This window comes from Sinocyclocheilus rhinocerous, unplaced genomic scaffold, assembly GCF_001515625.1.
Source record: "Sinocyclocheilus rhinocerous isolate Xijiao unplaced genomic scaffold, SAMN03320098_v1.1 scaffold2307, whole genome shotgun sequence".
NCBI classification, from domain to species: domain Eukaryota; kingdom Metazoa; phylum Chordata; class Actinopteri; order Cypriniformes; family Cyprinidae; genus Sinocyclocheilus; species Sinocyclocheilus rhinocerous.
In genome coordinates this window covers 107,283-118,347 of record NW_015642048.1, presented here as the reverse complement: position 1 = coordinate 118,347, position 11,065 = coordinate 107,283, and the positions used below count along the sequence as shown (strand labels likewise).

The 11,065-nt window shown below is 40.7% G+C and overlaps 1 protein-coding gene and 1 pseudogene across 1 annotated transcript in view; both read left to right on the top strand.

Annotated features, from left to right (window-relative positions):
• Positions 1 to 1,850, top strand: part of LOC107755330 (coiled-coil domain-containing protein 130 homolog) — a 5,423-nt pseudogene extending 3,573 nt beyond the window's left edge.
• A 2,193-nt stretch (positions 1,851 to 4,043) lies between these two features.
• LOC107755338 (complement C3-like) overlaps positions 4,044 to 11,065 on the top strand; it is a 35,893-nt gene continuing 28,871 nt past the window's right edge. The window contains exons 1-12 of the mRNA XM_016572094.1: positions 4,044 to 4,163; positions 4,263 to 4,298; positions 4,462 to 4,488; positions 5,277 to 5,469; positions 5,581 to 5,743; positions 5,824 to 5,894; positions 6,262 to 6,353; positions 6,476 to 6,558; positions 6,639 to 6,726; positions 7,025 to 7,127; positions 7,215 to 7,329; positions 7,478 to 7,593. Coding sequence (XP_016427580.1) covers positions 4,090 to 4,163; positions 4,263 to 4,298; positions 4,462 to 4,488; positions 5,277 to 5,469; positions 5,581 to 5,743; positions 5,824 to 5,894; positions 6,262 to 6,353; positions 6,476 to 6,558; positions 6,639 to 6,726; positions 7,025 to 7,127; positions 7,215 to 7,329; positions 7,478 to 7,593 — 1,161 coding nt within the window. The 5' untranslated portion in view covers positions 4,044 to 4,089. The remainder of the gene's footprint in view (positions 4,164 to 4,262; positions 4,299 to 4,461; positions 4,489 to 5,276; positions 5,470 to 5,580; positions 5,744 to 5,823; positions 5,895 to 6,261; positions 6,354 to 6,475; positions 6,559 to 6,638; positions 6,727 to 7,024; positions 7,128 to 7,214; positions 7,330 to 7,477; positions 7,594 to 11,065) is intronic.

Here is an 11,065-nt window from a genome sequence, read left to right as displayed (position 1 = left end):
ACAGATAGACAGACAGACAGATAGATAGATAGATAGATACAGACAGACAATATATAGACAGACAGATAATATATAGACAGACAGACAGACAGTCTGTCTGTCTCTATGTATTATCTGTCTGTCTGTCTATATATTGTCTGTCTGTCTATCTATCTATCTATCTGTCTGTCTGTCTGTCTGTCTATATATTATCTGTCTGTCTATCTTTCTGTCTATCTGTCTGTCTATATATTGTCTGTCTGTATCTATCTGTCTGTCTATCTATCTGTCTATCTGTCTGTCTGTCTATCTATCTATCTATCTATCTGTCTGTCTGTCTGTCTGTCTGTCTGTTATCTGTCTTTCTATCTGTCCATGTATCCATACGTCTGTCTGTCTATGTTGTCTGTCTGTCTGTCTGTCCATCCGTCTATATAGTTGTGTCTATCTATATATATATCTGCCTGTCTATATATCTGTCTGTCTATTTGTCGCCTGTCTGTCTGTCTATCTATCTATCCGTCCATCCATCTATCCGTCTGTCTGTCTATCTGTCTGTCTGTCCGTCATCAAAAAACTTATCAATATTAATTTTTATATTTCCAATATTCTTTAAAAATTTTAAGGTTTATAATATGAAGAAAACAACATTAATTCATTAGACATTAATTGCTGTTAATGTATGACAGTCATCAAGAAATTAAGGCTCAATATGTGTTTTTCTTCTACAGAGCACAGTGAGAAAGAGAAGCTGGAGACGGATGCCATGTATAAATTAGATCACGGAGGAAAGGATAAAGATAAGCTCCGTGCCGCCATCCCGTCTCTCAATGAGCTTCAAGACCACCAGTCCGGGTGGAAGGACGACTTTCAGCTTAACAGCGCCCTCCGCAGGAAGTTCAGGGTCAGTTGTATGTTGCCCATTGTAGCGGATTTGCATCCATAAGGAAAGATTTTTACGTTTTAATCAATTTTTGGTTTGCAAATACAGACTGAGAAGAAAGTGATTGCTGAGGAGGAGGAGAAAGACAATGCAGTGCGAATGAGGACTGGTCTGTCGATCCCTTTGTTACCGGAAAGACAAGAAGATAAGAAACTAGCATCACTGCTCACCTTCCAGAGTCTAGACTGTGAGTTTAACCCATCTATTTACTTTCATTTATTGATGAATTAATCTGCATTAATTTTGAGTAAAAATCAATGTATCTATTTTTTTTTTATTTTTTTTATTTCATTAAATTGTATCTTTTAATTTAATTTTACTTTTTTTTATACTTTATTGACTTCTTTTTTTTTTTTTATACATCTCTTATTGATTATAATTGACAAGCTGGATAAATCTCTCTTCCAGCATATGATGACAAACAGCAGACGAAAAGGCAACAGATATCGTCTCGTTCCTGGTTCAGTAGCCCGTCTTCAGCAGTAGGGGGTGCCGCTGGGAGCCTCTTGCAAAAGTTAGGCCAGCAGGGTCGAGGAGCAGCCGTGGCTAAAGCACTCCGCTCTACGACGCCCAGTTCGCACATCCTGGTACGCAGGAAGTAAGAAAGCAGCAAGACTGAAGCTGCCGGCATTATGACCTCCAGCTCGTCCTCTGACACTAACCCAGCAGCTGTGGACGCAAACCCCATGGACTCACATTCTTCTCTCACAAATAATGTGAATTCAAGCGCAGACACAAACACTTACAGCTGCACTACAGAAACGCATAAAGGAAGTCCATCAGAGGAGGACAAAGGCTTTGACTTGTGTGCTGGAAAGTCTCTGGTTGCAGATTACAGTGACTCGGACTCGGGCAGTGAGGTCTAATTTATACCGCAAGTTGAAATTATAACATCGCTGTGATTCCTACACATATCATCTTATGGTAAACAATAAGTAATTATTTAGCAAAAAAATAAATTCCTTCATATTGAGGAGTGTGTCAGGGTTTTCTTTTCAGCTTTCAAGCGCTGAGCATTGAACTTCTTGATTTACTCCCTGCAAACGCATCCGTAATGCGAAATGACATTCATGCTAATATCTGCAATAGACTTTATTCAGGATAGTGGCATATTTAAATTTTTGATGGAAATAATAATGAGGAGGAAAAGGAAAAGGCATTGTAGGTGGGGGAGTGAATGTACAGTGCTGTCTTCCACCCTCAATAGACCTTTTTAATAAACCCTGGGACAAAAGGCGGCGATAAAGTTGAACATGTTATGTGACTTTTGCCGTCAGTTGTGTCACTTTACTGCCATTCACATTTCCTCTCGAGTGGCCTCATGGGATAGTAAAGTGTCCATCAGATGCACACTCCGGAATCGGAAAAAGCTATTCACATTGATAATGTACTAAAAACAAAAAGTTTTTTTGCGTTTCGTGTATAGATTCACGTATAGACGACAACATTGTCAAAACAATCCCTGTTCACACGGATCTGCAATAATGACTAAAACGCTGTATTATTCATGCCAGGCCAGTAGCTGGTCATGTCACTTTGTAAAGAAACACTACGCACCTGCGCACATAACGTCATCTATTTCTCAAATGTTTGTTTTTGTAGTTCGCACCGAGACCATAACGGTATCGTTTTCAAGAACTTGCACTTTGAAACTCATTTTCAAAAGTTTGAAAAAGGTTGTTGAGTTGTGAAAATTAACGGCCAAAATGCATAAAAAGTTTTTAGTCGAAAACTGTCGTAAACGCCCCCTTTGACTCTAAATAACACACTCAGGAAGATTACCTTCAAAGTGACAGTAGTTGACCTAAAAAAGAAAACTGACTGTAAAAAAATGACATTTATGCTAATATCCGCAATAGACCTTAGGGTAGTGCCATATTTCAATTTTTGACGGAAATAAAAAGGAGGAGAGATTGTAGGTGGGAGGAGTGAATATACAGCACTCTCTTTCACCCTCAATAGACCTTTTTCACGTTTCCGGGGTTCTCAGCAGCGGAAGTCGTCATAGTTCGGTAAACTTTGAGAGCAGTGCTGCACACCCTCGCATTATCGTTAACTTTTTTTTTTTAAATTTGATGCAAATGTGATATAATACAATGTAAAGTGTTATAAATGTACATAAAATAAAAAAAATCTAGGTATAACTTTCTTATACAACTTAAAATATAAATCAAAATATAACTTTCAGGGACTTACGATGCTGATGACCGTAGAAACGCGACATCACAGTCTTGTGAAAAGGGTCCATACTATGACTGCTTTTGAGACCCACAACTGATCCCCGGGCACCACAGCAAAATGGCTGCCCACCCTGCTGAAAACAAACAAACACAATAGAAACCATCACAGAAATTCTAATGGTTTCCACTACAAATACCATTAATACAAATCATCAACTTTTAACCATTAAAAAAACGTTTTTTTTTGTAGTGTGTTTTGGGACATATTCAATTAGGATTTAGTGGTTTTTACAAGCCACCAATAGAAGGCGACCACTTACCATTAGAGACCCACAGGGACCATTACAGTTTCCATTAAAACCAATACAAGTCCCATTATAACCAGTAAAACAAATTTTGTGAGGGTGTCTATCAGGCCCGGTACTAGGCTCGCTGGACTGGGGGGGCAATCAGAAATTGTGGTAGGGCAGCACTTTCTAGGGTAATACTAGCCCCCCCCAGACCCGGCCCTGGTGTCTATTGTTTTTTTCAGCACGGGCTCTGGGTGTGTGTTCACTACTCACTGCTGTGTGTGTGCACTTAATTGGCCACACATCACTTTCACTTTCACTAACTAAGGTTTATAGCGCCCCTTGCGGCAACGCTGAGAATGCAACGGATATTGCAAACAGCATAGAAACACCTTGGTACCGGGAGTCCGGGACAGTGAGTTTTTCCACTCGAATTTTCATGAGAAAATATAAAAATCTACGTTTATTAGCATTTTGTTAACAATAATTTAAATAGGCCTAAGTGATGTTTCTAATGCTGAAAGCCTGTGTTGCTTGAGTTGTCAGATATCAGTTGTGCTCAGAAAGCAAACATTACACAAGAGTTCCTCAAAGTTTGGAGATGACGGTGTTGTGGATAGTGGGAGGGATATTAGGGGTATTTCAGTTCTCCTGCTGTTGTCTCTGACATATTGTGAGAGTTCAGTTCAGCAGGACGATGCTCCTTCCACTGCTGTTATGGATGGCATTGCTCTGTCACATCTCTGATGGCCGGACTTCCTCTCAAAGACAGTGCGTCAATATTTTATTAGGCTAATAATGTTTAATAATGCATAAATTGTATTTTTGTTCTCGACATTTATTTATGTCTTTATCTTGTCAAATGAACAGCAAGAGGACAGTTTGGGGACCTAATATGCGAATAGTGTAAGTAGGCCTATATATTTTTTTGTGTTGTGTATTTTGTGCTTCTGAGAGAATTTTGCGAATTTTTTTTAAAATATGGTCGGATATAAAATGGTGTTTATAATAAAAAATAGTGGTTCATATTGGATTTATCTCTAACTGAGTGTGTTATCTGTGTTTACAGTGAGCCGGTCATCGACCATTCTCCGACGTAAGTACACAACTCCTCTGTTCTATGCCCTTAAAGTTACTTAACACATCCCTAATCAATGTACAGAGAACGGGAATTTCCCCAAGAATCCATGTTCATTTATTTAATGACTCAGAAAATGTTAAATGGTATAACAGTCAGGTATGAGAGTATCTTAATCATTTCATATAATGTTTTCAAACATTCAATGTAGGCTTTTTTTTTAAAACACATAAATAACATGATTTTATGAAAATATGGAGTATTACTATTTATTTATTTATTTAGATCATATATACCATTTAACAACCTGAACTAATATTGCAATAAAAAGGCGAAGTTATTTGATAAATATTATTAAAAAACTTATTAGTAATCTTGACACACAGTCATGAGGGTCCTGTATTCCCTGTTTTATATTTTCTTGTCACATGACAGCAAAATGGCCCCCATTTTGGTTGCACAGATTTAAAACTAACATTTATTTATTTAATAAATAATTTCGGGCTGCCAATGGCTTTTTTTCCTTATATGAATATAAAAATACACACACACACACACACACACACATAAAGAAATGTTCTAAAAGAAAAAAACAGAGAATAAGATTATTATTATTATTATTGAATTTCAGACTGTCTATAATTTCTTTTAATTTTCTTTCTAGGTTAGACCACCTTAACATTTTTGACTTCTTGCACCACAAAAACATTAATTTAAAATGAGTTTTTAACATGTAAAGTGAAAACATGTAAAGTGAAAACATGTTATGTAATTATGTGTTATTGGATATGTGTGTTCTGGTTCAGGTTTTATGTTTTAGCTCCAGCAAAGATAAGACCTGGAACAAAACAGAACATCCTGCTGGAGGGTCACAAACTCTCCCGGCAATTAACAGTCAGCATCACGGTCTATGATTATCCAGTCTCCCAAACTGCCTTAATGACGGGCTCTGTTATCCTCAATTCAGAAAACAACTACAGCGCCCTCAAAACCATCGAGGTGAATTTATCTATGAATGTATCTGTTCTAGTTCAGAGTAAAAAGTTACATTTGTTTAAATGTTGCATAATGCTGAACATAAACAAAATGAAATGTTGTCTTTTCATTTAGATTGATCCAAATGTGCTACAACCAGATGGAAAGAAGAAATATGTGAAGATTGTTGCTCAGTTTAGAGCATTCCATCGTGCAGAAAGAGTATTACCGGTGTCGTTCCGCTCTGGATACATCTTCATTCAGACTGATAAACCGGTTTACAACCCTGGAGACAATGGTCAGCTCTCACATCCTTGTCATACTGCTTATTTATAATGAACGTTGTTCTGTTTTTGCCTGATCACTGTCATTTTTCAGTGCGTTGCAGGGCTTTTGTGTCTGACACTGAATTCCGTGCTGCTGAGAGGACCATTTCTCTGGAGATTCAGGTGACTGTCACTGGCATTGACATAAACGCCATTACAGTATTTGCAAGGAAATATTGGGAACACTTTAGTATTGGGACCAATTCTCACGATTAACTAGTTGCTTATTAGCATTCCTATTATTAACACATTGGCTGTTTATTAGTACTTATAAAGCATATTGTGCATGACCATACTCTACATCTCTAATCCTACCCAATATCTAAACTTAACTACCTTACTAACTATTAATAAGCAGCAAATTTTATTGAGGCAAAAGACGTAGTTAATAGTTTGTTAATAGCGAGAATTGGACTTTAAAATAAAGTGTGACCGAAATATTTTATTTTTCTGGAACAATGCTTTACGGTACAATTGGCACATGTTTCAGAATCCAGACGGTATTGCAGTACATGGTATTTCTAGAGCCAAATCAATCGATGGGATACTCTCTAACACCTACCCCCTCTCATCTGTGGTCAAGTATGCACACAGAACAGATATTATATATTATAAAATAATAATTGATTTGACAAAAAATGGTATTGATTTACCTGATACTTTGGATATATGGCTGCTGAGTAAGTCTCTTTTTGATTTTCTAGAGAGGGCAGGTGGAAAGTTGTTGCAAAGTTTGATCAGGGAAAAGAGAACATTTTCAGCCGAGAGTTTGAAGTCAAGAAATATGGTAAGTCCTTCATATTACCTGCAGATTCTGCTAGATGTTTCTCTGTTGGTCGGTTAACAGCATTTCTCCTTTCTCCCAAGTCCTCCCAGCGTTCAACGTCACTTTGACTCCAAAGACATCCCACCTCAGACTAGACGCAGAAAAGTTGGAGGTAGAAATAACAGCCAGGTGTGTGAATCAGACTGTTCTGAATGACCTCAAAGTATTTGGACATTTAAGTAACACTTATTATTATTATTATTATTATTATTATTAATTTATTTTTATTTATTTATTTTTTTACGTTTTTCACATTTATTATTATTATTATTATTATTTTACATCTTTCTTTCTTTATTTCTTTCTTTCTTTTTAAAGAAATTAATACTTTTATTCAGAAAGGATTGATACAAATAATCCAGTGTGACAGTAAAGACATGTTTCCAGATATCAAATATTTTGAGGTCACCGTATGCATTTCTTCCAGGTATCTTTATGGTGAACCAGTGAAAGGAGTTGCATATGTGCTGTTTGGTATTGAAATTGATGGTGAAAAGAAGAGACTCACATCTATGAAGCAACTAAATGATGTAAGTGGTTAAATAAGAAAAAAACATTAGTTTAAGTACCTTAAATCAGCTTTATAGACTCTTGTTACTCCATGTTTTATTTTGCAGCTGAATGGAGGACATGTTAGTTTGACTTTGGAAGAGATAAAGAAGGCCTATCTTGACACAAACAGCTTACTGGGGTCTTCTGTGTACGTCAAAGTATCAGTAATGACCAGCTCAGGTGGGGAAATCATTGTAAAACAACTTAAAACCACTCACAATCCAATAGCAACTGCATAGCAAGCCCTTGGCAACCACTACAAACTCTTTAGCATCATTATTGTGAGTTTTTTTTTTTGTAAAAACCCTGTCTCCTTTCTTTTTCTCAGGTAGCGACCTTGTGGAAGCAGAGAAATCTGGCATTAAAATAGTAATGTCACCCTACATGCTATCTATCAGAGACACACCAAAGTATTTCAAACCTGGCCTGCCATTAGCCATGACGGTAATTTTCCTTTCTGTTGTGACGGTTTCTGCTTGAAGAGATGAAGTTCACCCTTCATGTCATTTTAAAACTTTTTGACTTGAAATGCAGCAAAATGTCCGACCTGCTCTTTTCCATAAAATGAAAGTGAATGGGGACCACGGGCTGTCAGTCTCTAAATAGGACAGTGTCCTAAGAGAAAGAAACAGCGGAGCAGCGGGTTCGAGCGGTGTCACGTCGGCTCAGCGCCCGCGTGCCCCAGCCTCCCCACATCCTCTCGTCTCGCCGTTGTGTTTCACACAAGAAGACCAGTGCCCCTCTGGCTTGGTCTCTTTCGGCGCATCTGAAGAGGACGTCATCATTGAGAACGTTATCACCGATGACTCCATGTCCTTGGCAGCGTCTGATGCAGAAGAGTGGGGAGGTTCCGGCGGAGAGCACGAAGTCCTTCCCCCTTCTCAAACTGAGGCCGAAACCAGACGCTGAAATCATCCGTGTCCTGTCGAAGGTAGTAGAGGATCTGGACCTCGAGTGGTCGGCTCCGGAAGAGCCCGTCCACGGCCTGTTAGATGAGTGGTACCTGCCGGAAAGCCGTCAACAGTCCTCTCGCCAACGCCCGCCCCGTTCTTGCCTGCAGTTCATGACGAGCTCACCAAGACGTGGCGCGCCCCCTACTCGGCCCGAGTAAATCCCTCTACAGCAGCGGCTCTCAACACCGTTGACGGTGCTGATGACAAGGGATACAGCAAGCTCCCCCCTCTGGAGAAAGCAGTTGCATACAATGGCGGTTCTCCAAGTGTTTCAAGCCAAGCTTCTCCGCAGTATGGACGAGTCTGGCCAAGAACACCTGGAGGCTTTTAAAGAGCTGCGCACAGCAACAGACCTGGCTCTGCGCGCCACGAAAGCAACGGCACAGGAGATCGGCAAGACCATGGCTAGTTTGGTGGTGATGGAGCCTTTGAGCAATGGAGTTTCGTTTCAGCGGGTCACGTCCTGCAGGTGCAGCGCATACCCGAATGTTTTACCGCTGTGATAGCGGACCCACATACAATAAAGAGCAAATTTCCTCTTCACACTCTCTCACACACTCATGCGAATGCAACTTCCCCGCCTTTTCTTGGCGAGCTCTCATTCGCAAAAATAAAAATAATTCTAAAATTTTTTATTTTAAAAATAATTCAGCAAGGTTACTCGCTTCAGAAGCATTATTCAAACTTCTGTTCCAGACAACGAAGTGCTCGTTCTCCGAAAAGAAGTGCAGACATTGCTTGCAAAAGACGCTGTGGAAATGGTGCCCCCAGCGAACAGCAAGTCAGGATTTTCAGCCGCTACTTCCTTGTTCCAAAGAGATATGGCTGGCTCAGACCCATTCTGGATCTCAGATATCTGAACCACTCGCTTATGCACCGGTCGTTCAAGATGTTAACTATCAAACAGATCCTCGCGCACATTTGCCCAGAGGACCGATTTTTGACAGTGGATCTGAAAGATGCATACTTTCACATTCACATAGCCCCCCATCACAGACCGTTCTTGAGATTCGCGTTCGAGGTAGTGGCCTATCAATATATAGTTCTTTCGTTTGGACTGTCTCTGGCCCCGCGCACTTTCACGAAGTGCATAGATGCGGCTCTTTCCCCTCTGAGACAGATGGGAATCCGTATTTTGAACTACCTCAACGATTTGCCAATTTTAGACTCCGCCCAAATGCGGGCATTGATTACGCCGGAACGATCCCTGACTATTCAGCTATTGACGGCGTCTCTCAAACCGGGGACAACACGCCCCCTGAAGGTTTTTTAGAGGTTGCTCGGCCTTATGGCGGCCGCCGCCTCTGTAATTCCTCTGGGCCTGCTTCACATGTGGCCCCTTCAGTTTTGGCTCAAAGCCTGCATTCCACCCCACGCCTGGCGCGGCTTCCTGTCAGGGTAGACCACCGCTGTATCAAGGCCGTGGCCCCCTGGACGACCTCTTGCCTGTTCCAAACAGGAACGAGATTAGGCCTGACCTCCAGAAAGAAGGTAGTCACAACGGACGTGTCCAACTCGGGTTGGGGCGCCCTGTTGGAGGGCAATCCAGCGTTCGGCTCCTGGTCAGCCCCGGAGCAATGCCTGCATATCAACTGCCTAGAGATGTTGGCGGTTTTCTTAGCCCTGAAAACCTTTCTTCCAGCTAGTGTTAATTTTGTCAGCTATTTTCAATTTTAGTCTAAGTCTTAGTCCCGTGTTAAATGTCCTTGTTAGTTTTTTATCATATTTAGTCAACATTATCCTATTTAGTTTTAGTCTAGTTTTAGTCGACTAAAAGTCTCAACATTTTAGTCTAATTTTAGTCAAAGGAAACCTGAAGTATTTTAGTCTAGTTTTAGTCAATGAAAAATTGACATTTTAGCAATAAGATTATTATTAATTAACAAGTTATTAATTTCAAGTAATTCCACTAATTCCAAATGGCAATAGCCTATTTCTCTATTAAAACAACAGCGGTTAAGTAAGTGCATTTATTCAGCGATCACAATCGCAAACAATACAGTCGAGATCTCATGACAAAACACAGACGCCGGGCAGAAAATGTATGCTTGTAACAGCGAAGCTCTGATTCGGGGATTTGAACTTTTGATATTTGGCAACCGCACTCAAAAAAGAAACAAAAGCTCGCATAATAGAGGCGTGTAGAGCAGTCTGCAATAACATTTTGTCTCCTTTTTTGACGAAAATAAAAAGAGGTTTTTGGTAAAGTTTTTATCTTTTTGAATACATTTTAGTCTCGTCTTATTTCGTCAACGAAATTGCATGTTGATATAGTCTTAGTTATCGTTTATTGACCTTATTGTCGTCTCATCTTTGTCTCGTATTAGTCATGGGAAAAAAGCTCGTCAACTAAAATTTTTCGTCATAGTCTTCGTCAACGGAATTAACACTACTTCCAGCTTTAAAAGGGCACCACGTCTTGGTCCGGTCGGACAGCATGACGGTGGTGGCTTACATCAATCACCAAGGTGGTCTCAGGTCACACACTCTTTACAGGATGGCTTGTCGCCTCCTTTTTTGGGCACAGAAAGAACTCCTCTCATTAAGGGCAGTTCATGTGCCGGGCAGATTGAACCCTGGGCGAATGGGCGCTACACCCTCAAATGGTTCAAGAGATCTGGTCAGTCTTCGGGAGGGCAGAGGTTGACCTCTTTGCCTCAGAAGACAACTCTCACTGCCCAACATACCTCTCGATACAGCGAGATGCTCTGGCCCATGACTGGCCCAGTGCTCGCCTATACACGTTTCCCCCAGTCGCCCTGATTCCTCAGGTCGTCAGGTGGGTCCTCCTAGTGGCCCCGCTCTGGAGGAACCAGGCCTGGTTCCCAGAGCTAGTGCAGCTCTCAGCAGCAGCCCCGTGGCCCATTCCGCTGAGGAGGAACCTTCTCTCGCAGGCGAAAGGCATGATTTGGCATCCCGGCCGGAGCTGTGGAGCCTTCAATGATGGTGCCTCGAGTAAGCAA